The sequence below is a fragment of the Nicotiana sylvestris genome, chromosome 6 (genome assembly GCF_000393655.2).
Source record: "Nicotiana sylvestris chromosome 6, ASM39365v2, whole genome shotgun sequence".
NCBI lineage: Eukaryota > Viridiplantae > Streptophyta > Magnoliopsida > Solanales > Solanaceae > Nicotiana > Nicotiana sylvestris.
The window spans coordinates 191,027,968-191,054,887 of NC_091062.1; the positions used below are offsets into that span (position 1 = coordinate 191,027,968).

Sequence of the window (26,920 nt, forward strand, 5' to 3'; positions counted from 1 at the left end):
ATCAAATAATAATTGTTTTACTCTTGAAATTAGAATATTGTCACATAATATTTAACCTTAAATTGAGACAGAAGGAGTAATATATTAGCAAGTCATATAACATTTAGCCTTAAATTATTATATTCCCCGTAAAGAGAATGTTAATCATCCAATCCAAACAACAACCTCCTTTTTACTAAAATTTTGTTTGCCAACATGTGGCTGTAGCCAATATTTCCTTTTTCACGGTTAATTAACGGTCAGAGTCTATTAAATATTGGATGGAAATAAAAAATCTTGACTTTTGATAAATTTTAAGGACCAAAAGTACTCAAAAATATTGTTTAAATAGGCTATTTTAAACCTACCTCAAACATGAGGGGTTATTTTTGACATTTTCTCCACCTCCTTCGTTCCACTCAAAATCACTCATTTTCTCTGAAGTCTCCATTTGCCTACTTCAAAAAATGGCTATCGCTAATCTGCAGAGATTCGCTTCACGAATCGCTCGAAACCCTTCAATTTCTTCTTCCTTCAGAGCTACAATCGCTCGATCTTCCGCCACCGCGTCCTCATCTCCATCCCGCTGCGGTTCCGCCAAAGTCTCCGATCGGATCGTCAAGCTCTTCGCCGTTGACCCGGACGGCCATAAACGTGAGATTATCGGACTCTCGGGTCAAACACTCCTCAAAGCCCTGACAAACCACGGGTTAATTGATCCGGATTCTCATCGCCTTGAAGACATCGACGCGTGTTCTTCCGAGTGTGAGGTGCACATTGCTCAGGAATGGCTCGAGAAGCTTCCAGAAGCTTCCTACGATGAACAGTATGTTCTAAAGAGGAATTCTAGGGCTAGGGTTTTGAACAAGCATTCGCGGCTCGGTTGTCAGGTGGTACTCTCACAAGAGCTTCAAGGAATGGTTGTGGCAATTCCCGAGGCTAAGCCATGGGATATTCCATAAAAGGTGAAATTAAATATTTTTCGAAGTCTATGAACTGGAACTTTAGTGGTTTGATTTAATAATATGTGGAACTTATGGTACTTGATTGGCAATTTTGATTGCCTGAATTGACAACTTTGTTCGTTTTAAATGAATGCGTGAATATTTTTCTTAGTATGGAAACTGGAACTTTTGTGATTTGAGTTAATAAGATGTGGAACTCATGGCACTTGTTAGGCATGAAAGGTGACAACTTTGGTCGTTTCTTTCCCGATTCCGCTATGAGTTTTCTTTAATATCTGTCTCTGCCTCTGGTGGTACGAGGAAAAGCTAATTTACTGGTACTAGAATGAAATTGGTCTGATAGACCAGAATGAATATAAAAGATTCATATAGCTGACCGCCACGAATTAGTGATTAAGGCATCATTGTTGGTATTTTTGTGAGCTTATAATTCCTCTGCAATCACACGGTCTAAAGAATATGTTTATGTCTTTGTAAAAATGTGTTAGTGACTAGAGAAATAGGCTATTACTAAATTTAGTGGGAGGTCGAAAACATCATAAGCCTTTCTTGACCATTTGTCGCCGGATCAGCTGCAACTAAATGTTGTGTGCTACTGGATGTGCGCCTATCACTAATTGTAATGTATTAGCTACTACTTTCTGAGTGGATTACGTCCCTGATCGTTTAAGCAACAAGAATTCTTGAGCATTGGTTGCCTGATCAGCTGCAACTGAACACCGAGAGCTATTCGATGTTCCTCTAACTAATTGTAATGTATTGGCTAGGATTTACTGAATAGATTGTCCTTCACCCTCTAAAGCAAGGGGATTAGTTATTGGTACGTACTAGCTACTATTTACTGAGTAGATTATGTCTGTGACCTTCTAAAAGAACAAGAACTCGTTCTATTGTGAGGAAATTGTCCTGGTTCAGTTTGCATGGATTCTAAGCCAAACTCCTTAGCAGGAGGATATGTGGTGCTATGTCTGAGAAGAAAAGAGATCCAATTTTCATGTTTGGGAGGGCTAGGACTCTAAGCGGGACCTTGGGCACAAGGGACTTTCCCCGGTAAAGAGTTTATATGTGGCAGGCTTTCAGAAAGGTAACAGAGTATCACTTGTCATTCTAAATTCATTCTGAGAGGTGGTTAGTAGGCGGCCATTAGTTGTTCACCTTGCCTAACATTCTTCCAGCTTACTGTTTGTTTGAGGATATGAGCATCATCATGTGTTAGCTCTAGATGTATGCTTTCTTCTGTTATTCTCCAGTATGCTCATCACTTCTGCTAGAAGGCTTATTTAGACCTATATATGTTTCATCGCTGTTAGGCATGCATCAATTCTTTTCTGAACTTGAAAGTACTATTTAATTTTGGCCTTTCCGCCTTCTTTCTTGAAATACTGCTCGAAGGCATCAGCCTTAAATATTTTTTATTGCGTTAAGCATATCTGTCCTCTACTCATTGTCTATTACCGTAATATGTGCTAATTTAGCCATATCTTCATTACTTAATTCTCTCTGTAATGAATATTGGCATCTTCTTCCAAGTCCTTTTTACTCGTACTTATGTCTCTATCTGTCTTTGAAATGCTTCTTCTTATATCTATCAGATCAGCCTCCTTTTCACTGAGCCATATTTTCGTGGTGCAACTTAGATTTACATATCTTCGGATCATGAATATAAAGGCACTTAAACTTAGTTGGAAGTATGTAACTCTATAGTTCAGTGAGAAACTAGGTCAAGAAGTTGAAGTGTATGCTAAAGTCTGTTGCCTGTAATTGTAGTTTCCGCAATAGGCTCGAGAGAAAACTTGAACTAGCAAAATTGATTTCAGGAGCCAGAAAGACATCAAAAGTCCACCTTTAAGTGTTCATTCACCTAAAACTCTTTAGTATTAATCGTAGTACATGCATAAAGAATGAGGTGATAAACCTTGGATTCAGGATAGTCCCTAATGAATACCTTAGGGCTTATGGATTTTCACTCAAATTTCTTTTGGACTTTCGTTGGAATGTACATCAGTACATCTCTCCCAGAAAAATTGTGTTAGTAGTTCTGATCAAAATCTTGTCGAAAAGTAACTGTAAGACCTTCAAATTCCATGATTAACTAATACTAATTTAAATGATCTTCCAGCCGAGTTCTTGGTTGTATCATTTGTGCCTCAATAAAGTAGAGTTTTCCCATGATGGCTCTTGGACAGAAAAAAAAGGTAGAGTTTCTCCTTTGATGGTACTTTCCATGTGCTATTGCACCTTGTGTGTGTACACCCAATTACGTCTCTCCCTCTTCCAAATCATTTCTTTTGGGCTCCTATAATTACACAAATTTCTTTATTAGTAAGATTTTATCTACTATACTATTCGTAATTTTTACTATAATTACTAGGCAGGATAGCCTAAGAAACACTTCTAGTTGTCCCGCTTTGTCATCCCGGTCCAGATACTCTACGAAGTTTCATCCAGACACTTGTAGTTTTTAAACCCCTCTGACCGTTGACCAAGCATATGTGGCAACTTCATGACCGAGTTGGACAAAATGCGTGAACTTCATGCGTATAACGAGAGTAAACACAAAAAAGTTAGACTAAAAATGATTAAAATAAGAAGAAAAAATAAAAAGTAAAAGTAGAAGTAAAAGACAAAAATAATATAATAAAAAAACAAAATATATCTGTTCTTTCTTCTTTCCCCCACCCCACCCCCATTTCTTTTTCTCTTTCCACCCTTCCCCTTTCCCGTTCTTTCCCCACCGCTCCTCCATTTCTCTTTTCTCTTTCTCCCCTTAATCCTTTCCGGTTATTCCCCTCCCCATTTTCACAAACCTTCAGTCCATATTTGAAAAAAAGTAGTAAATCTTTTTGAAGAATAACCACCATCAATGTTTTTGAGATGAATTAGATCTATGTCTATTGGCGGTATTAAATCTGGTTTGGGTAACAATCATTTTAGGACTAATAGATTCTCAGGTGGTGAAGCAGATATTTAATGGTGGAATTTTATTTGATGAGAGAAGTTGAAAATATAATTTTTTAGGCAATTTATGGTGAGGTGTTAGAGATCCAGCGTTTTTGGAGGGTGAAGAGTGGTTGATGAAGGTCTTTGTGAAATTAGGTGAAGTGTACAATATAAAATTGTGTGGGCATATGGAAATATTGAGGAATTTCAGTGGTGGTGCATTAGCATTAAAGGAGGAAAGGAGTTCAAAGGTGATTTACATGGTAGATTTGAAGTGGTGGGGCAGCAGTGTTTGACAAAAATCTCCAAAAGGGAGATGGACGATGGAAAGTTGGAAAATGGTGGGTTTTAGTTGTCCACTGTGGTGTTCCCGCCAGTAAAGGCAGTAAAATCATGGTGTTGTTTCTGCATTAAAAATAGCGATAGGTGGTCAAGGGTGGGGAGGAGTGGAGTGAAAAAAAGGAAAAAAATTATATTTTTGAAATTAAAGTAAAAAAAATGATGTGTCATTAAAAATCTGATGCGGACTATGATGTGTCATCCACATCATGTGTTTGAAGAACACGCGAGGCTGGAGGGGTTTAAAGTAATGTATTTTAAAAACTACGAGTGTCTGGATGAAACTTCATAGAGTATCGGGACCGGGATGACAAAGCGGGACAAGTAGAAGTGTTTATTAGGCTATTCTGTCTAATTACTATAACATTTTATTGTCATTATTTTGACTATAATTATTTTATTTTACAACCATATTGATCATTTTTAAGACTTTATTATTATTCTTACTATTCAACTCTATTTTTGGTACTATTATCACTGCAATTTTCACAATTATGGTTATTTTGCCATTACCATATGTTTTGGTGTCATTTACAACCCTACCACTATTTTCGTTTTACTACAATTGAGTATTATTCTTTTATTAATTTATTAGACTTAAATAAATATTGATTTACTATTTTTTGAAACATTTGTTTTAGTTATCACATGTAACACTATATTTTAAGTAAGTTATCTTATTTATAAAAGCTTAAAAAAAATGAAAGTCCAATCCAGTCAAGACCAGTTTAGCAAAAAGACCAAATTGCCATGGATTTTCAAATTCATTTGAAATCAGCGTTTAATGCTTTATTTCCCAAATCCCATGAAATCCTCTCCGAGTTGTGAAAAACTTGATGTCATAACGGCTATATTACCATTCCAGCTCCTTCTCAAAAATATTACCCGTCCAGCTATGAAACCACTCAACCCCACCCTTGAAGAGGCTACTATAAAAGCCTCTATGAATCTGAAGAGCAAAGTATCACCGCAAAAATTCTTGACTAACTGGGAAACTTCCCGGCAACCTTGTTTATCCAAATCCTCCTTCACTCCTTTCTTTACCCGTCTAAAAACCCATACTAAAAAATAAATTCTCGGTTTCGTGAACTCTGTATATGTAGCTTCGATTTTCAAGGGAAAGATTTATCTTTGATAGCTTGCCCTTTCTGTTAAATACTGAAGATTCCTAACCAACCTTCTAAACTGATTATGATGATATAATCTATGAACTTGATCCAATTTCTGATGGTGTTGAACGGGATCATAGTCTTGATAGGAAAACTTTTTTTCAGATCTACAAAGATAAATTTCTTGATGGGGGAGTACAACAGAAGCCAGTGTTGTTGCTGCAAAGAGTTCTCCTCAAGAGTGAGCTTAGGAAGCTTCTCTAAAAATGACCATGATCCTTTCAAGACCACCAACCATAGAACAAATGGGTGAAACATTTGCAAATCTTGAAAACTGAGGTCAAGGGGAAGAGAGAAGCTTCTAAATCTGCTACTTCTAAGCCACCAGTGGAAGTAGCTTTATAACCCGTTTGGTCAAGCTGCAAAAATCAGCTTATTTTGAGAAGTGCTTTTTTTCAAAAGTGTTTTTCTCAAAAGTAGCAGTTTGTGTTTGGCTAATTAGTTTGAAAAGCACTTCTGAGCAGCAATTAGTGTTTGGCCAAGTTTTAAAAAACTGCTTCTAAGTGTATTTTTCTCAAAAGTGCTTCTCAAAAAGTGCTTTTGGAGAGAAACTACTTTTTTCTGCTTCTCCAAAACTGAATCTGCTTCTCCTCAAAAGCACTTTTTTTCCCTCCAGAAGCTTGGCCAAACACCTCAAATTGAGGCCAAAAGTGCTTTTGGCAAAAAAAAAGCACTTTTGGCCAAAAATAAGCTTGGCCAAACAGGCTATTAGAAGCAAAGCTTCTCTGTTCCCATTGACCTCAACATTGTTTGCAATTGTCGCACTTTTGTCCTTGGTTTGGTGGTCTTAAAGCATGATCATGGTCATTCTTAGAGAAGCTTCTGGAGGCTTAGTTCTTGGGGAGTACCCTCTGCAAAAGCATCACTGGCTTTCTGTTGTACTTTCCCATCGGGAAATTTATCTGTGTATTTCAGAAGAAAAAAAATTGCAATCAAGACGATGGTCCCATTCAGCATCATATAAAATTATATCAAGTTTTTAGGATATATCATGGTAATTCATTAGTTTGTGACAGTGCTGATCAAGAATCTCGAAGATTTAACAGAAAAGTAAAGCTGTTGAAAATAAATATTTCGCAAAAACTTAAGTTACATAGACATAATTCACGAGAGAGAGACACAGATAGGAAATAAGAACCATGATAGCTTTATGTGAGAAATTGGTTCTTCGATACAAAATAAAAAGGAAAATATGAGGGATGGAGGTGAGTTGTTCTCTGAAGGTGTGGACTGTTTGAACAAAGGCCAAGTATAGACGATGTCCATCTCTGGGAAATTAGCCTGGTACCAAAGCCATAACAAACACTAGTTTGGTAACAGCTCCATTCTTTTATAAGATTCTTTTCCTGTGCAAATAAAAGTCTGCTGCTGTGTTTGCAGGTTACATTACCCACTCCTCAAAGTTTGATTCTACTTTTTGCAATACCATGGATTTGGGAAATAAATAGGTCAGCTTCTTAGGTGGATTTATCAACTCAATCTGATGACACAAGCTTGCAAGAAAGAATTGTACTGGCATATCTCATCAACCATTTTAGCATAGCAACTTATAATATGCTTTCAAATTTTTCATTGAGTTTCTTATTTGCTTGGGATCTTGTTCTGGTGCTTATCTATTTCAGTATTCTACTTTCTATTTTCTGAATACTTGGAGCAAAAGCACTCTATCCAAAACCAATCATGTCTTGAGGCAATATCTTTGTAAGAGCAATGAGATTTCATTTCATGTAGACTCGTGCATTAGATCTTTAGTTTCGTAATCTTGGAGGACACACAGTTTGAAACATTCTTATACTTCTCTATCTCCCATAAAAATTATTGTGGAACTGTCCAGTGGTCAATAGGTTGATATGAATTCCAGTTGTCCATTGCTGTTTAGTTGGGTACCCCCCTCCCTTAAGTATGTAAAGAATATCTGCAGAGAAAGAACTTCAGGAAATAGGTAAAATATTTGTCATTTGAAGAGAGTATGAGTCAGTCTATGAGTTGTAATTAAATGCCTCCAGAATCCAGATATTGATTTTGATTCATTCTGGCTATAACTTAAAAAGGTATGAGTTCAGTCCATGTTAGTGCTTTTAGTCGGAGTGCATTACTAGCAAACAATTCAACAATGGAATGAATAATTACTGGAACTTAACTGTATTAGATTTGGAAATCTATTAATGGCTTCCATGCCAATTGAAAGGCCGTGGGCTGTGATAGAAACTGTTATCCTCTCTTGCTTCCTATATATCAACTGATTTAATGAACTAGATTTCGAAATATCTCTCCGGGTTAGCAAATTTCATTTTGGTTCTTTGGTTTTGTGACTGCAGATTTTCTTTTTCTCTTCTTTAGAAGAGCTAGTGGTTTCGACATGTGTGTTTGGTGGAATTTAATTAAGATTTGAGGGCAATTTAGTCATTAAATCTATTAGATAATGTGGCTTCTATTTTTGCATCCAACGCATCTTCCTTCCGTTCTTTCTTAGCCACGCCTATTGTTATATAACTCCAGGTGTGATCTCCTCTGCAAAGGTAAAAATAAAGTAGAAAACTCACATTTCATGCTCTGTGTAGGATAAAAATGCTTTTGACAAAAGCACCCAAATTCAAAAAAATTTATGTTAGACATAAAAGTAACCGCAGCCATCCGTTTCATACAAGTCAAATAAAATCCGTATCCAGTTATATTTATATTACAATTAAATCACGTTGGGCCTGTGCTGGCACAATAATGAGATGTCATCGGATGTCCCATGGGGTGGAATATCCTATGGGTTTAGCTGTTTAGTTGAGTATAGTTCTCTTTCGATTTTTCCTTATAGCCATTACCCGAAGTAGCGCAAGTGTGTCTCTCCCCCTAAACAGGAATACTTTCTCGCAAACAAACACAACCACATAGACAAATCAGAACACACGTGTCATCTTAAATTCAATAGTAACATTTCTAGATAGGAGAGCAAAAGTCTTTCTGTCTGCTAAGTGCTATCCAATCAATATTTGCAAAACATCCGCCACAAACCAAGGAGTATCTCAATATCAGATTCATTACATAGTTTCTCAATTTATCCAACAGCCACTTATGACGAATTCATCGCTGAATCAATCAATTTCTCCAACCTCTATTTAGCTGGATGCTATTGTTAGTATATTTTAAGTGGTCCAATCCATATTGATGCCCCCCCCACCACCACCACCACCAAACCCCACCCCTCCCCCCCATATCTCACCTCACGTCCACAGACATGAGATCCACATATAATACCCTTTCACAGATATCCACCAATTTTGAGACCCTTTTAAAGGTCATCCTTGTGCCTTTAGTCTTAATTACATAGATAGTAAAGTCATAAAACCAACCAAGAAAGTAGGGTCCTATATTTTTTGAGAGGTTATTTTATATTATAAGAGAACCTCAAACAAAATTCATTCATTCAACCAAATCACTGGGTGTCCTATAACCATATCTGTTTTTCTCCATCTTTGTTCTTTCGTTTATATCATTCAAGATCATAGATCTTGACCAAAACCCAAATACATTTCCTTTTGTAATAAAACCAACAAAGGTTTAAATCATTCTCTTTGTAATTTCCTTTATTTCATTATTACTAGCTCTATCTCATCCAAGAAATGGACTCCGTAGAACTACAAAGAATTTTTCAAATGTTTGATCGTAACGGAGACGGAAATATTACAAAAAAGGAGCTTAGCATCTCGTTACAAAACTTGGGAATACACATTGAGGAGAAAGAACTTGTCCATATGATCGAAAAAATAGACGTAAACGGAGACGGATACGTAGACATAGATGAATTTGGAAGATTGTACAAGACTATCATGGACGAGAAGGATGAAGAAGAGGATATGAGAGAAGCTTTTAATGTGTTTGATCAAAATGGTGATGGATATATTACAGTGGAAGAATTGAGGTCAGTTTTGGGTTCACTAGGGTTGAAACAAGGCAAAACTTTAGAAGATTGTAAGAGGATGATAATGAAAGTGGATGTGGATGGTGATGGAATGGTTGATTTCAAGGAATTTAGACAAATGATGAAAGGGGGTGGATTTGCTTCCTTGAACTCATGAATTTTATGACATGAAAAATGGAAAAGAAAAGGATATATAACTAGTGCTACCCTTTTTGTAACATGTGGATTTTGAATGAATCAATGCAAGTCATATTTCTTCAATCTTGAGATCAAATACTTGTTCGACTTTTTTTCTTTTTCGGTTTCATCGTGTCATGATATAATATTTTTTAAAGAAATTTTAAAATCAATCGTTCAACTAACTATATTTCAGTATCAAATCAAGTTAGAGTCGTTCCTTTATATCTATGATCAAGAGAGGTAGTCCCTGAAAACAAATCAAGGACGCTTTGCATTATGTAGCTAAAATTAGTCCAAGCTTTTAAATTAGCCAACTTAAGCTATATCCGAAATGACCCGATAAGGAATAAGTAGCCAGAATCGCATAAGTTTGGATTAGATGAAAATTTCCCTATTTTTATGAGCTAAAGTTGACACTCCTAGCAACCAAAATCATATTTGTTGCACAATATGCCAATGTAAACAAATTACCCAATAATGTTGCTACAATTCAAACTGCAGTGCCATAACCTTGATTCCCAACATCATCCGATTATGCTATTTGTGCCAATTAACTATGTGCAAAAGATCGTACAAATGGCACTAGGTAACCTCTTTGAGCACTCCTATTTAATACTTATCCAAATTTTAAAAATTATTTAAAGTTATGGCCAGTTTTGGCAAATTTCAGATAGTTCATACATGCTACTAGGGGTGTACAAATGAAATCGATAAATCGCATCAACCCGATAATCTGAGTTAAATCGAGAAAAAAAACCCGACTATGATTTGTTGGTTTGGTGTTGGAAAAAAACCCGACCATATTTGGTTTTGTTTGGTTTAACTAAAAAAAGTCAAACCGAAACCAAACCAACCCGACATTATATATATATAGAAGTTTTAAATATGTTTAATACATAATGATATTTTTTGTAGTGTAATTTATAAATATTTCTTAAGCTTTTTCATAGTTTTATCTTTTTCGCGTATTATTTCAAGTTTAAACTTATAATTTTTGGATGCTCCAATAAATTTTATAGTTCATAAATGTTAGTAACTCAAATAAATCCTAAACCAATATCAAGTCAATACTAATGTTAATAAAAGACATTCAATTCAATTATACTATGAATGAAAATAGTGTTGAATATCTATTTTTTAGTTTTTTCGTAGTTTAGATAAAATGCATAACTTATTTTTCTTTTAGTGTTTAGTTATGTAAATAATAGTACTTATTGGTCGTACTTATTTTAGCAACTTATTAGTAATTTTAAATTATGTTTGTTTTCATTATAGCTTATTAATAATACGTATTTTATGCGATTTTATTATCTTTATTATTGAGTATTTTAATACAATGTCATGACTCATCTCATATTTATGTTATTTTGTTGAAAAACACCTTATATAGTTCTATCTTACTAGGATTAAAGAAATAATTGGAGCGCGAATTCTATATTTTGTGCTATGAAGACTTTATGGAAGAAAAAACCCCTGAAAACCCGAAAAACTAGAGAAAAACCAAGATTAAAAAACCTGATTTTTATTGGTTTGGTTTGGTCTTTAGATTTAATAACCTGATACAATTGGTTTGGTTTGGTAATTAGAAAATCCGAACCAACCTGACCTATGTATACCCCTACGTGCTGCTGCATCTTTTTCTTCACCCGACGGTATGAAGTTGACTTTAAGGTGGCTAAGCTTTAAACTTTATAAGTTTCGGTTATTTCTTAAATAGGGGTTCCTAGAAATGGCTATTTGTGCACTTTATACTAAAAGGTAGTGATAGTTTGGGCCATTAGTGCAACTGTAGTAGCCCAGCTCATTTACCTTGTTCATTTTCTCTCAAAAAGGCCTGCTTAGTTCCTCCGTCGGACACCTGAAAGAGTGAAAAATGCTAGGAAGAAGTTTTGTTCCGGCGACGCTCTGCAAATCACGACAGCTTCAACGTCTCTTCTTCTACCCCTTCATTTTCCAACCCGTTTTAGCCCATTCCTCTCCCCACCAAACCAGGTATCTCTCTCTCTCTCTCTCTCTCTCTCTCTCTCTCTCTCTATATATATATATATATATATATATATATATATATATATATATATATATATATATATATATATGTGTGTGTGTGTGTGTGTGCGTGTGTGTGTGTGTTAATTCGAACTCATGCGTTTACACTGAAAAGTGCTTAGATCGAAATAGTAGTTGTGCTAATCTCATGATATAGTAGTCTTTATAATGCAATCTGCAAGGTATTTGAGAGAGGAGGTACAGTTGGGCCAAATTTTAGAGTACAAAAGTGTGATATTGGATTGGTAAATTCGGGTCGGTATTTCTGCACGAGTGGCAAATCCGGGGAGACGTCGAATGGCAGTGGAAATGATGCTGTTGCAGTTGCAGAGAGTTGTGGTGAGTTTAAAGAAGATAAAATCAAGAGGAAGAAATTGAAAGGTAAAAGAGAGGTTGTGAAGTGGTTGAAGTTCTTCAGGTGGAAGAAGAAGAAAGAGCTCCAAAGAATGACTGCAGAGGAGAAAATCCTCTTCAAATTGAGCAAGGTAATGTTTTTCGCGAAGCATGTTACTTAGTTTAGTGGAAGTTTTGTAACATGATGTTTGAAATACTTATGCTGCATAGATTTTGGCGAATTCAATCTATTTGAAATACCATTCTCCTTTTCTTTTGACAACAATGACGACCCAGTAAAATCCCACAAAGTGAGGTCTGGGGAGGCTAGTGTGTACGCAGAACTTACCCCTACTCCAATGGGGCAGAGAGGTTATTTCCGATAGACCCTCGGCTCAGAAAGATGAAAATAAAACAAGAAGAGACAATTCGTCAGTATCGTCAATATAAACCATATAAATGGTGACAGCATCCTAAAAACCATAAAATAGATGACATGCAATAACAATAATCGGCAAATAAGGTCCGGAGCTATGAAAAACAGTAAGGGTATGAAAAAGGAGAAGCTCGACCACCCTTTAGCCTACAAACCTAATGCTCGACCTCCAGACCTTCCTATCAAGGACCATATCCTCGGAAATCTGCAATCGAGACCTTCCTATCAAGGGTCATGTCCTCGGAAATTTGCAATCGTGTCATATCCTGCCTGATCACCTCTCTCCAATACTTCTTAGGCCGTCCTCTATCTCTTCTCATACCCACCAGAGCCAACTGCTCACACCTCCTCACCGGAGCATCCAGGCTTCCCTCCTTTTCTTTTGACAACTCCATTTTAAATTGTCTTTGCATGTTTATTTTCTTTGAATAGATCGATAGACTATACCTCAATCTACCCCGGGCTTTGGTCTAGTAGTAAGAGTGTAGCAAGTGATGTGTGGGTTAGGTGCGCATCACGGGTTCGAACTCTGCGACAGACAAAGTTTGGTATTTAAGTGGAGAAAGATAGAGGGGCGGGCCCTATTATCTATTGAGTTTCAAACTGTGTGCCTTTGACTCTTGGGGATTTCACGGTTATAAAGGAAAAAATGGAAACAATACCTTAATCTCAACCTAATTAAGATCGGCTAATTGAATCTTCTATGTCTATTCCACTATGTCCAACAACATTTCAGTCCCAAAATTGGTAAGTATGTATTTCTTAGGCAAATTAGGAATTCTATAAACCTAGCGGTTCTCTTAACACTCACAGTTATCCCTACACTGAAAATGTAAGTGTAACAACAAATAATTCTTGATTCCCAACTAGTTGATATCACCGACATAGATCTTTTGGTTTCATAATATTTTGTTTTTAGTTAAGGCCGCATTTCTTCGAAGAGATTGTGGGTCTTTTTGTTTGTTTTCTTTATTCTGAATAAAGATTTTGTGAAAGGACTAGTAGTTATCTAGATATGCCTGTTCTAATATATTATTTCTTGAATGTATTACCCTTTTCCATTTCAGAAGTAGAAATTATGTGTACCTAATGTACATCTTTGTTGAGGTAGAATAATTTAATGGACTGTTGGTATTAATCTAGTTATTGCAGACAGATATACGAGTTGTGCTGGTTGTGGAGTCATTTGCAAATTGGAACAGTATTTGTTGTAACTCAAGTCTCTTCTCCTATATGCTTACCAAGATATGTTAAAGACTTAAATCACTGTATGTTCAATTACTCTAATGGTAGTTTTGGATTTAACACAAATATTTTAATGTTGTATGGATGAGGTTTACATCTCTTTAATGTGTACTCTTAAGTACAATCCAAGTTCTTATGAGATGGCAAATTTCATCTTTCTAGGCACGGAAAAAAGAGGAAAGGCTTCTTGAAGCTCTGAAGAAAGTTGAGCCCAAGGAGATATCAGAAGCTACTCACGACCCAGAAATATTGACACCAGAAGAACACTTCTACTTTCTGAAAATGGGGGAGAAGTGCAAGAATTATGTACCAGTTGGAAGACGTGGGATATACCAGGGTGTGATACTTAATATGCATCTGCATTGGAAGAAGCACCAAACTCTGAAAGTGGTGGTGAAAACATTCTCTCCGGAGGAGGTTAAGGAAATTGCTGCAGACCTTGCAAGATTAAGTGGTGGAATCGTTCTTGATATCCAGGATGATAACACCATTATAATGTACAGGGGAAAAAACTACTCCCAACCACCAACCGAGATAATGTCTCCAAGAAGTACTCTTTCTAGGAAAAAGGTTCTCTTACTCGTCTGCTAATTTTTGCGTATGCATTTTTTTGGTGTTTGTCCTGAATGAACCCCATCTTTTCTCTCTCTCTTATTTGGTATTGCGCGTTGTGTACAGGCCTTAGATAAATCTAAATACAGAGATTCCTTGAGAGCTGTTAAGACATACATTCCACGCCTTGAGCAAGATCTCGAGCTGCTGCAATTGCAAGCTGAAAACAAAACTGGTGCTCCTGACAATAATCAAGAGACTGGCTTTGAGAATTTTAGCCCTGCACACTGTCCCGACCAGCAAATTGGGGCATCTGATAAGCTCAAACGGCTAGTGGTTGAAAATGAAGAGCAGGGTGAAGAAGAAGATTCCATGGTAGATACAGATATAGGCTCGGCTTCTGAAGATCTTTCAGATATTTTTGAGACAGACTGTGAGGAAGAGGATAAGGAGAAGATCGAAGAACCTCTTTACTTGGATGTGTTCGAAAAGTTCCCAGTGCAGGGCAATGGAGATGCACATGATTTTGAGGAGGATTTGCTTCAGATATCTTCTAACTCGAGGAGAGAGAAATCATCAGGTAAAGATGTCAATACACCAGCTCTTGATGAGGTTGATAGAATGATTCTGCAAGCTGTATCACTTTTGAAGAAAAAGAGGAGATGAGTAGTGATTTATTCATTACCAAAACTTGGAAGCTCTATCGGGAGTTTCCTTCTGCCTAGTGGGATTTGTTAATCTAGATGGATGGTGAGCAGGTAATGGTCAACAGTTTGCATGCAGATAAGTAGCAGCAACTATATCCAGGTTCGTCATCTGGTTCAGTTCTCGTCCCTGTCAATAGAACTCTTAGGACCTTGAGTAGAGACAATGAGCAGTCACAGCTGTTTACTGCTTCTCAACAAGAGCCCCGACTTTGTCATAAAGACCAATGGTGATGGTGACGAGTGATGACGAACTTAAATAGCATAGCTCTACTGGGATCACTCACTCGTTAGCTGCAATTTCGTTCTGGGGTTCCTGCACAATGGGATTATTGTTTTCCAAGGGTTGATTCGTCCCTAATCCAGAGTGGAAGTTCACATGTTTGAGCTGATAAGAAATACTATAGTACTCTTTTAGGTGTAAAATTCAAATCTCAGCTCTTCTCTCTGTTTTTAAAAAAACAGTTAACCACCTATATTATCCACTAAAAAATGGGTTAGATAATGAATTTTTTAAAAACGGGTCAAATATGGATAAGAACCATATTATCCATTTAGAATAATAGGTTTAACTTTTACATTTGTAAACCTTCAAATTGGAGATTTTTCAAGTTTGGGAGAATTCCCAAAAGTGATCATATTCAAGAAGCCATAGATAATATGATTACCCATATTATCTGCCGGTTAATTCTTTTTTATCCGTATTAAATATAGGTCGGGTTGGATAATTTATTCGGGTTTTTTATTACATGTTCTTGACCTGTATCATATCCGACCCTAACCCGACCGTTTGTCACCCCTAGTTTCCCCTAACCAAACTCTTCTAGTAACTAAGAGCCCGTTTGGACATGAGAAATTTTTTCTTTTTTTCAATTTTCTTTTTTTTTTTGAAATAGTGTTTGGTTATTCAAATCTTGCAATTTTCCATTCTCACTTGAAATGCATTTTCAAATTTGAAATATTGGTAGAACCAATATTTCAATTGGAAATGAGAAGATTGCTAGTTTTAGTTGTAAAATATGGTGGAAAAAAGAGATCCCAATATGTTGTAAAAATTATAACCAAACACAACTTCATCTTCAATTCAAATTTTAGTGAAATTTCATTTTTTTTTTTTTTTGGAATTCATGTCCAAACGCCTACTAATTTAGTACGTGATGAGAAAATATTTTTGTCAGCATGTGAAAAAAAGGAAAAAAAATTATGCAAAAGGTGATAAACTCTCAAAAGCAGCGGCAACTTTCCGACCCTGCCCGCGAAGGCGTTAGTTTGAACTCTTTTGTCAAAAGTTTTAAAATATAATTTCTTTAAACGAACATTTCCAAAGCATTTCTATTTTCTTTAAGAAAAATTCTCCTACAAATTTTCTTTATAGAAAAGTCGTCCAAACGATTGAAAATACTAGAGATAACATGTGTGAATACTGCTAAATTTCCGATTAAGTAATACTTTTAACTTTTAAGAAAGAGTTTGATGCGTACAATTAGGTAACATGCTGCGCATGTTTGAGGTTAAATCATAAATAATCTTTAAAGGTCAAACCAATGACAATAAGGGCATGGGCGAAATTAGAATCGCAATGTCATAAGTTTGATTAAAAATGTCAAATAAAAAAACAAAAAGAAAAATGTGTTAGTCGAAAAAGAAAAGCATGTTTGTGTCATGGAAATCTTATTCACAAATAAGTGGTTTTCTTATTTTTAGTTGCTATAATAATAATAATAATAATAATAATAATAATAATAATAATAATATTTATCACAATTAAGGGAACCCCGAATTCCCTCACCTTTGGACATAATTTTACTTCACAATTATCTCAACTCTTAGCTTCATATTATCGCTGTTTTATCCAACAGTTAAGCAAATTATCAATCTTTAATAAAGATTTTTTTTATAAGAGCACTGTTTGACCAAAAAATATGGATATTAGTTTTACTAATTAAAACTTGTATAAATGAGGGTAAATCTTTGTTAACAACAATATCCTTGAAAGAAATCCTATTAGTATATCGAATGACGTGCAGATTTGTTCTAATTTGAGTGATAACATGCAATAGTTGAGGGTCAAGAATCAAAATAGCAATAATGCAGCATTGAATGTGGATGAACAATAACAAATGATATTTATGTAAATAAATGCGAAAAAGTCACCCAAGACAGGATGAAAGTAATGAATATTCTTTTTGACAATGATGGGTAATGCACAATTCTTTGAATATTTGAATTATTCCCGGATCTGGTGGAAAAGTGCAGACAAAATTCTTAGCCAAAAGGTTATGTTTATATCCTTGTAATAAAATGTGATCCTCTCCTTTAAAGTCGACGAGTATTTTACCAATGAATCTCACACATTTCCTCGATCATTGCGCCTCTTTCTATTTACAGGGAACATGTTCTAAAAAGGCAAAATACATAAGTTACCCCTCAACCTATGGACCAAATTCCTGTTACACACTTTCTGACCCCGAAAATCATTCTACACACTCAACTTTTTCAAAGTGTGTCTAATACACACCTTTTTTGATACGTGGCTCGCGCGTGCTTTAACAAAAATAATGAGCGCGTGTATTTCTTTTATTTTCCATTTTTATCAAATAAAAAAAGTTTCCAAACTAATAATCTCTATCTTCTGTCTTACCCAAACTACTAGGACCCGCCTCCTTCCTCTCCGGCCTTCCCCAAACACCCATTCTGTTTCGTCTCTTCCTCTGAAATTTCAAAAATTCGCAAAACTCATGGTAAATAATTTAAAGGAAGTGCTATAAATTTTGTTTAAAATTGTCTTTCAAACTTCTGTCGCTTCTTTTTCTGTCATTAAAACCCACAAGCTTTTTAATCTTTACATAAATAAAAAAGATTTTTTTTAATGTTTCATGAGAATGACTAAAATTGTAAAATCCCAACTCAGTTTCCTTCCTATAAGGGTAGGTTTGAGATCTATTCATAATAAAGTTGTTTAATCCATGGAAATGAAAAATTGACTTTGATTTGTTTTGTTTGTGTGTAGTATGAGATCTGAAAATGGAAGAGAAAAATGAAAAATATAGGAGTTGCAATTTCGGTTTTCATCTCTTCTATTCTCGGTCTTAGGTTTGCTATGGAGGAATCAATGCAAAATTGAATATGGGTGAAGCTAATAAGCAGTGGTTATGACTTTTTCCTTGTGGTGCCATCGACGTCGCACGACAGTAGAAGATGGAGAAGTTAAAAGGATTTTCAAATTGGGGGTATAAGAGTAATTTTAAATATTTTCCTTTTTAAAAATAATAATGACACATGTCATGACTTTATTGGTGCGTGACATTACACATCTTTTGGTAAACTGGTCAAGAAAAAAGAGGTGTGTATTAGACATACTCTAAAAAGGTTAAGTGTGTAAGATAATTTTTTTAGTCAAAAAGTGTGTAACAGGGATTTGGTTCATAGTTTAAGGGGCAAGTTATGCATTTTGTCTTCTAAAAAATCCTAATAGTACAAGTGCAAAGAATATCCACTAGAATATTCTCTTTAATATCATATGTTAAAACTCGCCGTTATAATTCTGTCAAGGACACTCGACTTCGGCCTCGGTCCTTGACGACTTCGGCTTCAACCCTCATTGACTCTTCGATCACGACCTTCATAGTTGATTAGATAGCCTCGACCCTTGGCGCCCTGGGGATGCTTTACCAACATTATTTTGACTTTTATTCTAGAGATAGATTTTGACCCATACAAGCACCATTAGCTAAATTAATTCTCAATATTTACTAATAAATGACCAAAAAACATTTGTCATAAAATTAACTATTTTTCGACAATATTTTCAGTTATATCAAACACACGTGACGTCTGTCTGTCCCACGTGCCTCCACTGCGCTGCAAAATCTTTTTCATTTTTTTCTCATTACTGCCCAAGACTTAACTTATTTGTATTTCAGTACTCAATTATCTACTCGCTACCTTTTCTTCTTCATATCGCCCGCAAGTCAACTCTCACTCACTGAATCTGAATCTGCCACAGATTAAGCTGTGAGTACCCATATGAACCCTTTTTAATTCTGTGTTTTCTAATTCAATTATTTGAACAATTTTACTGATTTACTTAATTGGGGTGAAACCAACCTCATTTGTGTAAAATACATGCATGTCTCAAGAATTATGTATATTTTGGATTTAATATTTATTATACTCATTTTTGTTAATATAAGTGACTGAAAAGTTTCCTCCTTTAGGGTAATTGCTAAGTTTTATTTGTACTTATGATTTGTGCTACATTTGCCTGAAATTAGAAAGGGGGTTTATTATACTCCTATATGTAAGTAGAACTGACTGAAAAGTGTGAAAGTCTCCTCCTTTAGGGTAATTAGCATGTTTTATTTACACTTATGATTTGTGCTACATTGGCCTGAAAATAAAAAGGATCTTTTGTGTATTAATTGGATTTTTAGAGCCATGCGGTTAGTTTTCATCTCTAGATATTCTTTGGGATTTGATATTTTTGTGTCCTTTGAAAATTTACTCTTTCTTTTCATTTTTTTTTACTAGCATTGCTTTTCCTGAGTTAGACACGTAGTTGTGTTTGGTACTATGGGAAATGTTTTGAAAATGATTTCCTGCAAAATGTTTTCACGGTTTTTGTTTGGTGAGTGCAAAATTTTTTCTGGAAAATATTTATTAAGGATTGATAGTAAGTGGCAAGAATTTAGCTAATGTTTTGCTTTGGAAATTCGATGAAATTTCTTAGTGTTAAAGATTGATAATAATGTCTAAGTGTTGGGTGGAGCAAGTATAAGGATTAAGAGTTGCAATATTTGTAAAGGAAAATGTTTTATGCCGTAGGTGAAGAAATCATTTTTCCTTTTTGAGAGAAAATTTCTTCCATCATAAGTGTTGTCCAAAAACTTCATCATGGAAATATTTTATAGAAAAATTGTTTTCCTTCATGCCAAACATATTGGAGTTGTCTTTTTCATTAGAATGAAATACAGCTGAATAGAGTGGAAGGCCTAGTTGATTGATGACTTCCCGTTATTTCACTATGATTCTTCTATTCGCTTTTTGCGCCCCGTTTCCTTAAAAATGTAGCAGGTGTATGACAGTTTCCCTTTCTATTTTTTGATAGATCGTCCAATTAGTTTTCAACTAATCTTTACAAGTGAAGTAAGAAGGGAATTTGTAAACCGTGGAATAGCTCATCGAGTAACTCCACTCTTTCTGTTAATTGCAGATCACAGGAAAGGGTCCTCAAGTCAAGATTGAAGAAATGGTAGCCCAGGGAGAAGCTCACCCCTACGTTCCGCAGGATCTAAAATTGCCCGATTTTGTTCCCATATTCCTCTCACAGTCACACATTGTTGGTGTATATGGCCTCTCATCCTTCCTCGTTGTCTTGTTCATGTGGATACTCTCAGGTAATTATTCAATGATCATTGCATTACTTATTGCAAGCAGTTCACCCTTCTTTTTTCTGATATAATTTTAATTTTAGAAGCAGTTAGATTTCTCATTGTTCTTTTTCTGAAGTATACTCTAGTAACTGCGTAGAAGTAGAAACGAAAGAAGTTGAGTTGAGTATGAAAGAGTATTCTGGCAATTGATGCAACCTTGATCAAACATTTCATTGTTCAGAGTTCAAACAGGAAAGTATTTACTGCAAGATTATGCTTCCAGCTCCATGTTTTAAGATTCAAATGACTTCTTTGGTCAAGTTGTACTGTTTATCCCTCGCGAGGACTTCAAGCAGTCTTGACCTTTCATTCTTCAATTAAGCACATGCAACCCCTTGGTGTTGGTTTCATGTACCCAAAGTTTAGTAGTGTATGGTAAATGAGGGCAGAAAATAATGTGATGTTGGCATGGGATTCAGAGATTTCTTTCTCTACAAGTTTAGAAAAAGAGTTTGATCCAGCAAAAAGAATTCTTTACAAGCTCTGTACTATAAAGTTTCAGCTGCAATTTTTTCTATAAATTTCTACATGCTAAGTGCATCCTAGCTGCTTGTGTGGTGCTTTTCTTTCCCCCATTGTGTCCTTGCCTCGTTTTCTAACTTCATTTCTCCATCTTTTTACTTGATAGGGTTTGTTCCTAAAATATCGAAGACTGACAGGGTGCTCATGTGTTGGTGGATTTTCACGGGCCTAACCCACATGGTCCTTGAGGGGTATTTTGTTTTTACTCCAGATTTCTACAAAAAGACTACTCCGGTTTACCTTGCTGAAGTCTGTAAGTAACAATTTAGCAAGTCTTTCATCCAAACAAGAACAGTTTATTTCAATTAGGAAATGTTGTCGATTCGGCCTATAAAACTACCAACAAAGACAATATTTTGCAGGGAAAGAATACAGCAAAGGTGATTCAAGATACGTAGGGCGGAATTCTGGAGTTGTTAGTGTTGAAGGAATTACAGCTGTCATAGAGGGGCCAGCATGCCTTCTAGCAGTGTAAGTACTATTGTCGAGAGATTAGCTTCATGCACCTTGAGATTGGTAGAATTAATATGTTTATCCTAAGGGGTTGTTTGGTTCACATACTAGTTTATGCATGGATTATAGCGCAAGGTGTTTTATGTGGGTAACAACAATGGAGGGATTGTTATGCATTGAATAATAATGTAGGATTATTTTGTGGTGAGTGATAATAATACACGGAATAACTTGTCAAAAAAGAAAATAATACCAGGAATATAAAGTATGGATTACTTGCTTTAAGCATATTTTTGTCTTTAAATACTTTTATCCTCGTAATGCGAATACACTATTCTATTCCACATTCTATCCCTCAAAAAGTAACACATGAATTATTATTTCTTAAACACCATCCAAATGATGCATGCGGAGATTGCTTTTTCCAATTCCTTCAACCAAATATTGTATTATTTTATGTGAGAGTTGATGTTGGGATTATTTTTACTAATCCTTTCAACCAAACGATCCCTATAAGTATATGGACAGGGCATGATCATGTATTCATCTCTACTTCTATAAACCTCATTGTCTATTGTCATTGGGCAGATATGCTATAGCTGCTAAGAAGTCATACAGACATGTACTTCAAATAGCCATTTGTTTGGGACAGCTCTATGGCACGGCCGTATACTTCATAACAGCTATATTAGAAGGCGATAATTTTGCTGCAAGCCCCTTCTACTACTATGCTTACTATGTTTTCGCAAATCATTTCTGGGTTTGGATACCAACTCTCATAGTGATCCATTGCTGGAAGAAAATATGTGCTGCAGTCAAGGTCCACGAGCAGAAGACCAAGACCCGCTGAGGTGATTCTAAACTTTGAAATCCAAATGCCTCAACTGAATAACATTGTCACAATTTTCTTCTCCTGATTCTTTTTTATGGTTGTTGAATTTAATTGGCTGCATCAGAAACAATGCTGGAATATTATTTAGATGAGATGTCCTAAAAATCTGATCATTCCTGCAGAAATATTGTCATTCTTGCTTCACATCATTAAAAAAAGCAGTTGCATTTTGAAAACTAAGACCAAAGCTATTATATTTCTTTGTCCTCCGTCCATATTTCTTAGTTTAGCTTATTGTTTAAATACTACCGGGTTTCATGAAAGAAAAGATAAAAATGGTATGATGCCAAAATAAATTTAGCATTTTTGCAACTTGCAGTATTCATTAGTGCGGTAAATTCACTGTACATTACTATATTACATGTGTTAGACAACAGGGAAAATCTTCCTTATGATTTTTCCAGTGTGGACTGTCCTGTCCATCAAAACCAAACAATAAAAAAAAAGGATTGAAATAACAGTTCCCCTTACGAGGGTCTGTGACTTAGCCGTACATTTGACCTACCAGACGACCAACAACAAAAACATAGGGAGGGTAATCTGTTTCCAAAGATGAAAAACAAGGTAGGAGTCGGTGGTGGCGAAAGGGGAAAAAAAGAAGATCTTGTTGAGTTACTGCCCTGGTACCGGTCATAGTTATCTGGTAGTACCATCTTTGTGGGAGGTAAGCAAATGTCTGATAGAATTGATAGTTGAGGTACACACAAACTAATTCGGACACCTCTTGTTGAGTTACTGCCTTGGTAGCGGTCATAGTTATTTGGTACTTATGTTTGTGGGAGGTAGCAAGTGTTTGATAGAATAGTTGAGGTACACACAAACTAATCCGGACACCTCTTATTGAGTTACTGCCTTGGTACCGGTCATAGTTATTTGGTACTTATGTTTGTGGGAGGTAGCAAATGTCTGATAGAATAGTTGAGGTACACACAAACTATAATCCGGACACCTCTTGCTGAGTTACTGCCTTGGTAGCGGTCATAGTTATTTGGTACTTATGTTTGTGGGAGATAGCAAGTGTCTGATAGAATAGTTGAGGTACACACAAACTAATTCGGACACCTCTTATTGAGTTACTGCCTTGGTACCGGTCATAGTTATTTGGTACTTGTGTTTGTGGGAGGTAGAGAAGTGTCTGATAGGATAGTTGAGGTATACGCAAACTAATCCTGACACCACTCTTATTGATAGAACTACAGAAGCTTGAAAAATCAAGCGGAAGGAAAACAACTATCGACCAGTCCTGTCTTCGTGGGGGTGGACGTGTGCATGGGTAAATGCATACCATGCAGCAGAAATATAAACCAGAAGACCAGACACCACCAGGACTATGAGGAAAGTAACTGAAACAATAGTAGATTTAGCCCCACAGAATAGCATCCCAGTCTTGATCTCAACCACAATCAACATAGAAACCATGAGAAACAACCACCACATAACAGGTAGTGAGAGATAATTAATACACATAACAAGTGAAACTGTGAAAGTAATAACCTGTAAGTAACATGCGGCAGCATATTAAATTGTAAAAGAGCAGCGTAGTGCATGAAGCATCCCGCGTTTACGCAGGGTGGGTCTGGGAAGGGCCGCACCCCAAGTGGGTGTGATGTAGGAGGCCTACCTGATACAAATATCAGTGGCTGATTTCACGGCTCGAACTCGTGACCTATATGTCACATGGAGACAACTTTACCGTTGCTCCAAGGCTCTCCTTCGCAGCATATTAAATTGTACATGTAGCTTAAAAATTCACTTACGCTGATGTCTAGCTGCGTTAATCCGATCAATGGAGAAAAATGCTTCAGATGTATTCATTGAAGAGCTCAGATGTCCAATATACAACTTTCATTTCCAATTCAACATTCAGAATAGTTACATCAATTGCAAGATTTAAAAGATCTACTTGACATAGTAAGGAAGATCAAGGACATAAAGGAGGAAATAAGCCCAAGTGACACCAGAAATTCCACCAAAAAAGAATCCACCTGTGAACTTTGACCATCCCTCTGCTGTTTGCAATTGGTCTGGCACTTTTTTCCTCCCAGTCAATGTCAATGCTGGTGCTGTTGATGCTTCTCCTTCTTTGAATGATGATATTCCATAAATGGTCAAACATATGCTAAGGATCACTACAAGTCCTGCTGCTGCCAATGAACCAGCTCCCCCTGCATTAACAGTTAGCGGTGTCGAATGAACGCGTTAGGCTGAATTTGAGCAGGTCAAAATGGGTTGAGTTAATAAATGAAACAGTCATTAACCTACCCAAACTTGGACGTGTTGTGGGGGTCATATTTTCATGGACATTCAGCTGAACTCTTACATCACATCTTTGACACGGAGCTTACATATATATGTAAAATATTACTAGATTTTTAACAAATATTAAATCTTTAGCCGACACTTTTTGAAGTACAATGAGTTCATCGTTAAGAATATAAATGCATGAAGTTAAAATTTTGAATTCGACTTTACCTGCATATTCAGTGTTTCTTAATGGACCAGCCTTTACAAATGGGCCAACAAGCAGGAATCCATGGGCCAGGCCCACTTCTACTCCTCGGAGAAGTGGGTTCACGGCGGTCCGGTAGGCTGGTAAGTTGGATAGGTACCAAGCAATCAATGGGCTTGAGGTCACTGGAGTTTCAAGGCTTCCAATGAAAGGGTCACCATTCAGAGGCTGAATCACTTGGTAAGTAGGCTGCATAACCCAAAAAAAAAAAAAAAAAAAAGATGAAGTAAATGATAGTCGTTGTGAATTATTGACATCCAACAAACCAAAAGTGGGAAGGGTTACGTGGTTCGAAGGAGTTTAATCGAATTCCTTTTTTCAGAAAATTATATCGTGTATATAGATAACGAATTTTTTTTAGAGAATATATATAAAAATTGTTGAATCATTGTTTAAATAAGATATAAACTTCTAGCATAATGGCAAATGTGAATCAAAATAGTAGTTGTTTTAGATCGCCCATATATACGAGAGGCTCATGTAGCCTATGTTGGATTAATGACTTTCTAGGCCGAGGCAAAAGACGAATCAAGAAGCTTGCATCACAAGAATGAGCGCTTCCTCTTGTTAAATTGACGAATAATATAAATTTCTTCTATTTGTCTTGAGCATATAAACAAAAGGCAGTCCGATGCACAAAGCATCCGTTGTTCACGCAGAGTATAGAGAAAGGCCGCACCCCAAAGGAATATAATCTAGGTAGCCTACCCTAATACAAGCATCAGTTCGTGCACCAGAGAATATAATTTGACATTTAAATATAAATAGGATTTTTGGATCTTTCTCTATCTCCCAGAGAAAAGGAGATCTAAGGTGGCTAGCTTAGTAAATTATTCAATTGAAGTTTCTTGGCTCTGCCACTTGACCAAGAAGAAGTACTCCCTTCGTTTCAATTTAGATGACACACTTTTCTTATTAGTTCGTTCCAAAAAGAACGACATATTTCTATACTTAGAAACAATTTAACTTTAAACTTTTCATTCTACTCACTTTATTCTTAATGAGAAGCTTTTATAGTCACACAAATATTATGGTTCCACTAAGCTTTTGCCTTTTAAGCTTTTAGTACCATATGTTTCAAAAGTCTAAGTATTTTTTTCTTAAACTCTGTGCCAAATCAAACTAAAAGGGCAGCCCGGTGCACTACGCTCTCGATATGCGCAGGGTCCGGGGAAGGATCGGACCATAAGGGTCTATTGTAAGTTGCTTTATCCTGCATTTCTGCAAGAGGTTGTTTCCACGGCTTGAACCCGTGACCTCCAGGTCACATGGAAGCAACTTTACCAGTTACACCAGTGTCAAGTCAAATTACATTATCTAAATTGAAACGGAGGGCGTATTATTAGTGAAATTCAAGAAGATTACAGGAATGAAGAGAAGTGAATTGCTATCTTACTTTGTCTGTTTGGACAGCTTTGATAGTAAAGCAAGACTTTCTAGTTGAAGGAAAGATTTTAAAAGGAGCACCAGAAATGCCTTTGGGAGTGACAAGTCCATTGCCTCTTGTTAAAGAAGAAGCGAAGCTGCTCTTGAGTTGGCTAGCCATTGTGGTGGAAGCAGCAGTAGCCATTTTGGAAGTTTTGCTGGTCACTATTTTTGGTCAGTTATGAAATATAACAAAAGATGCAAACAAGTAACACAGTTGGATGTCATGTGACTGGCAAAGAAAATCTTTTTGCTCACTAAAATTCGTGGTTCCGAGGGATCAAGATGACTGACGTGGAAGCTTGTCATTGGTCATATATAGAACGTTATCCCTTATCCGAGCTACATTGGTTAAGAATGGATAGCTGAGTCAAGAGGCGGAACCAGGATCCAGAGGTAACCGGTGCACATTTAAAATTAATCAAAATTTATTTTGTATATATGGTATCACTACTAATATAATAAAAAAAGTGCATAAAATATTAAACAAAGAATAAATTTTGAATATAGACTTGAACTCATAATAAGTATTTCTTTTTCACCTCGTAATAAGGATTGATAATTTAGGAAAATTTATTAGTTTATACATCAGCTTTACAATATACAGTAATTAGTTCACATAAGTTAGACAACATGCCTCATTATTCTTTAAAGTTTGCCCAATGTTTTAGTACAATTCATTTACAGATTTTTTTATAATACCAAACAAAAGTTTATTTACAGATTTACATATTAATATCAAATATAGATTCAAAAAAAAAATGAACAAAAAATAACACTACAAAAAATCTGATTTTAGCGACGGACAAATTCTATGTAGCTAAACAAAAAAATCCATCGCTAATCTCATTTAGCGACGGATTAGCGACATTATCAAGAAATTCTG

General features: G+C 35.9%; 5 protein-coding genes across 5 annotated transcripts; 4 read left to right on the top strand and 1 right to left on the bottom strand.

Moving 5' to 3' along the window:
* Positions 1 to 366: 366 nt before the first annotated feature.
* On the top strand, positions 367 to 7,122 carry LOC104234034 (uncharacterized). The gene is made up of 2 exons (XM_009787522.2): positions 367 to 944; positions 6,773 to 7,122. The coding sequence occupies exon 1, from the start codon at positions 447 to 449 to the stop codon at positions 939 to 941; it is 495 nt and encodes a 164-aa protein (XP_009785824.1). The 5' UTR covers positions 367 to 446; the 3' UTR covers positions 942 to 944; positions 6,773 to 7,122.
* A 1,540-nt stretch (positions 7,123 to 8,662) lies between these two features.
* Positions 8,663 to 9,566, top strand: LOC138872123 (calmodulin-like protein 3). The gene has a single exon (XM_070150166.1). The coding sequence runs from the start codon at positions 9,007 to 9,009 to the stop codon at positions 9,460 to 9,462; it is 456 nt and encodes a 151-aa protein (XP_070006267.1). The 5' UTR covers positions 8,663 to 9,006; the 3' UTR covers positions 9,463 to 9,566.
* Positions 9,567 to 11,324: 1,758 nt separating this feature from the next.
* Positions 11,325 to 15,468, top strand: LOC104234038 (uncharacterized CRM domain-containing protein At3g25440, chloroplastic-like). The gene is made up of 4 exons (XM_070147733.1): positions 11,325 to 11,477; positions 11,692 to 12,016; positions 13,708 to 14,115; positions 14,224 to 15,468. Exons 1-4 carry the CDS (start codon positions 11,359 to 11,361, stop codon positions 14,761 to 14,763), a joined length of 1,392 nt encoding a protein of 463 aa, XP_070003834.1. The 5' UTR covers positions 11,325 to 11,358; the 3' UTR covers positions 14,764 to 15,468.
* Positions 15,469 to 18,711: 3,243 nt separating this feature from the next.
* On the top strand, positions 18,712 to 22,276 carry LOC104234035 (probable 3-beta-hydroxysteroid-Delta(8),Delta(7)-isomerase). Its single transcript, XM_009787523.2, has 5 exons — positions 18,712 to 18,815; positions 20,014 to 20,197; positions 20,862 to 21,008; positions 21,118 to 21,226; positions 21,797 to 22,276. Exons 2-5 carry the CDS (start codon positions 20,050 to 20,052, stop codon positions 22,056 to 22,058), a joined length of 666 nt encoding a protein of 221 aa, XP_009785825.1. The 5' UTR covers positions 18,712 to 18,815; positions 20,014 to 20,049; the 3' UTR covers positions 22,059 to 22,276.
* A 1,611-nt stretch (positions 22,277 to 23,887) lies between these two features.
* On the bottom strand, positions 23,888 to 26,252 carry LOC104234039 (photosystem I reaction center subunit XI, chloroplastic-like). The gene is made up of 3 exons (XM_070147734.1): positions 26,006 to 26,252; positions 24,573 to 24,798; positions 23,888 to 24,265 (listed from the first exon to the last, which is right to left on the bottom strand). Exons 1-3 carry the CDS (start codon positions 26,177 to 26,179, stop codon positions 24,000 to 24,002), a joined length of 666 nt encoding a protein of 221 aa, XP_070003835.1. The 5' UTR covers positions 26,180 to 26,252; the 3' UTR covers positions 23,888 to 23,999.
* Between the last annotated feature and the right edge of the window lie 668 nt (positions 26,253 to 26,920).